Source organism: Volvox carteri, assembly GCF_000143455.1.
Source record: "Volvox carteri f. nagariensis unplaced genomic scaffold VOLCAscaffold_32, whole genome shotgun sequence".
Taxonomy (NCBI): Eukaryota; Viridiplantae; Chlorophyta; class Chlorophyceae; order Chlamydomonadales; family Volvocaceae; genus Volvox; species Volvox carteri.
Window position 1 is genome coordinate 158757 of NW_003307575.1, and position 2550 is coordinate 161306.

The 2550-nt window shown below is 58.1% G+C and overlaps 2 protein-coding genes across 2 annotated transcripts in view; one reads left to right on the top strand and one right to left on the bottom strand.

Annotated features, from left to right (window-relative positions):
* VOLCADRAFT_93499 (uncharacterized protein) overlaps positions 1-1253 on the bottom strand; it is a gene marked incomplete at both ends in the record, with an annotated part of 3843 nt that extends 2590 nt beyond the window's left edge. Inside the window, 3 exons of the mRNA XM_002952800.1 lie at positions 298-416; positions 856-957; positions 1251-1253. Of these exons, the coding sequence (XP_002952846.1) occupies positions 298-416; positions 856-957; positions 1251-1253 (224 nt within the window). The remainder of the gene's footprint in view (positions 1-297; positions 417-855; positions 958-1250) is intronic.
* A 281-nt stretch (positions 1254-1534) lies between these two features.
* Positions 1535-2550, top strand: part of VOLCADRAFT_118146 (uncharacterized protein) — a gene marked incomplete at both ends in the record, with an annotated part of 3410 nt that continues 2394 nt past the window's right edge. Inside the window, 3 exons of the mRNA XM_002952734.1 lie at positions 1535-1651; positions 1718-1993; positions 2229-2505. Coding sequence (XP_002952780.1) covers positions 1535-1651; positions 1718-1993; positions 2229-2505 — 670 coding nt within the window. The remainder of the gene's footprint in view (positions 1652-1717; positions 1994-2228; positions 2506-2550) is intronic.

Below are 2550 nucleotides of genomic sequence, written 5' to 3' on the forward strand. Positions count from 1 at the left end.
TTGCGTGCGTGTGTTAGGAGGGCGGTAGGGGGTAGGTACGGTGTAGGTGGAGGAAGCTCATACACACGTCATCATAATCATCTCCCCAGGCACCCAACACCCCATACACCCATACACCCAACACCCCATACACCCATACACACCCAGCCAACCTGGCACCCACCGCGACTGCACACCGTCTCATCTGCGGCCGCAGACAGCTTCCCGTGCATCTCCCCCCCACACCACATACATTACATACATACATACATACATACATACATACATGCGTACATACATACGTACACACATACACACCTACCCGCCTCCAGTGCGAACCTGAGCTCCGCCGCCGTCTTGATGGGGGAGTCAAACACCACCCGGTCGGGGGGGAAGCCGCAGGACAGGGCGTGCCGGAGCTCGCCTAGGGAGGCGACCTTTGGGGGCAGCGGAAGGGGGGGAGGGTGAGGAGGGGAGGGGAGGGGAGGGTGAGGAGGGGAGGGGAGGGTGGGGAGGGTGAGGGAGGAGGGGAGGGGAGGGTGGGGAGGGTGAGGAGGGGAGGGGAGGGGAGGGTGGGGAGGGTGAGGAGGGGAGGGGAGAGAAGCCGGTGAAGGAGGTGTGGGTAGGGCAAAACCCGGCAGGCCCTCCCACGAAGCAGTCAAGATCCCTCCCTGTCAAGATCCCTCAGACAGCCGTCCAAACGGGACATCTGTAAAAAATCAAGTGCGCGCTTTGCTGTACAGATATGTGCTTATATACATACATGGCACCGTCGTGCTACGTCACCTCCCAACCCTTCTACACCACTTTCCCCTAAGTATATCCCCAGAACTTCGTACACCGTACACCTGCAACCGTGGTCGTACACAGTCGTACCTCAGCGCCTAGTCCGGCATCTCGCATGAGCTCCAGTACACGTTTCACGGGATTGGCCTTGACGGCGAACGTGTGGAGGGTGTTATGAGGAAAGGCGGCACGCTGCACGAAAGAGAAAAGGCGGGAATGGTGTTGGGGGGTTGGTCAGGGTGTCGGGCGTACAGGTTGACTGGGTATATGCTTTTATGTGCCCTACGGGGCCAGGGGAAAAGACAGCGACGGGATGAGGGCGACTGTTCAAAGCAACACCGGGTGCTCGCCTTCAAAGCGGCAATCGTCAAATGTAAGATGTCGAGGTCCATGAACATTGCTGTCGAGCTTTCGTCGTCCTTCCCGGCGATTCCGGCCCCGATTGCGGCTGCAAGGGCGTCCTGGCGACGGTCTTGCGGCTGCACCATTTTTGCTGTAGGTTCCATAAAATGTCCCCTATACTGTTGAAATGCCCCATCCGGTTCTTTGTGGTTACGATGATGTCTCGGACAAAGAAACCGAGGATTCGTTGACGTGCCACGACTTCCAACCGCCAGGAAATGATAAAGAAAAATTTTCGAAATTCGCCAATAGCGGTGGTTCAGATACAACATCTAGCTGCAATTTCTGCTTATAGATGCATCTGAATTAGCCCAAGCTCCGTGTCTAGGTCTGGAAATGGCCTCCGCATCGTTTTTCAACCTTGCAGTCTCTGGGACCCGTCCGCGCTGGCCATCAGCTTGATCTGAAGGCGCTGCAAGACTACCTGCAAGCTCAGCTTCCGGAGCTGTTCCGCGGTGCTCCCACCAGCCAGGGCCGCATCGATGTGCATCAGTTTAACCATGGCCAGAGCAATCCCACCTTTATGCTGGTATTGCCCTGGTCCGGCCAGCGTCTGGTCCTGCGCAAGAAGCCACCTGGAAAGCTCCTAGCATCGGCCCATGCGGTCGAGCGCGAGTACGCTGTCATGGCTGCTTTGTCGCCCACGGGCTTTCCAGTCCCTCGTGCGGTGCACTTATGCCAGACCGAGAAACCGCTCGGCACGCCTTTCTATCTTATGGAGTGCGTGGAAGGTCGGATTTTTTTGGATCCAAACTTGCCAGAGCTGCCGCCGCATCAGCGCACGGAGATCTACCGCCACATGGCGCAGGTAGAGGGGTGGGTCCAGGTGGGCCAGTCAGCTAGGTGTGACGGCATCCATGTTGGGCCTTGGGAATTTAATGATGTGGGTCACTTTATTTCACGACAAGATTAGCTCGCGAAAGGGAAAACCCTAGAGGCTATCTTTGGCACATAAGCGCCCTGCCCCTCACCTTCCTCTGCCCCATCCATCACTATCATCATTCCCCGTCCCCCTTATCTATACACACACACATACGCACACACGACACTCTCCCCGCCAGGTTCTGGCCTCTCTCCACTCCAAGGACCCCGGCGCCCTGGGCCTTGCCTCATTTGGCAACCCCGACCGCTACTGCTCCCGCCAACTCCGCCGATGGGGCGACCAATACACAGCCTCCGTCCCCTCCCCCACCCCGGGGGTCACCCGCCTGGTGGACTGGCTGACACGACACGTACCCGAGACCGACGCGTCGTCATCATCTGCGCAAAACACGACACGCCCGGCGATAGTGCACGGGGAATTCCGACTGGACAACATTGTGTTCGGCAGCGCAACGAGTACGAGTACGAGGAGCAGCACCAGCAGTGGTGTAGGGGGGGAAA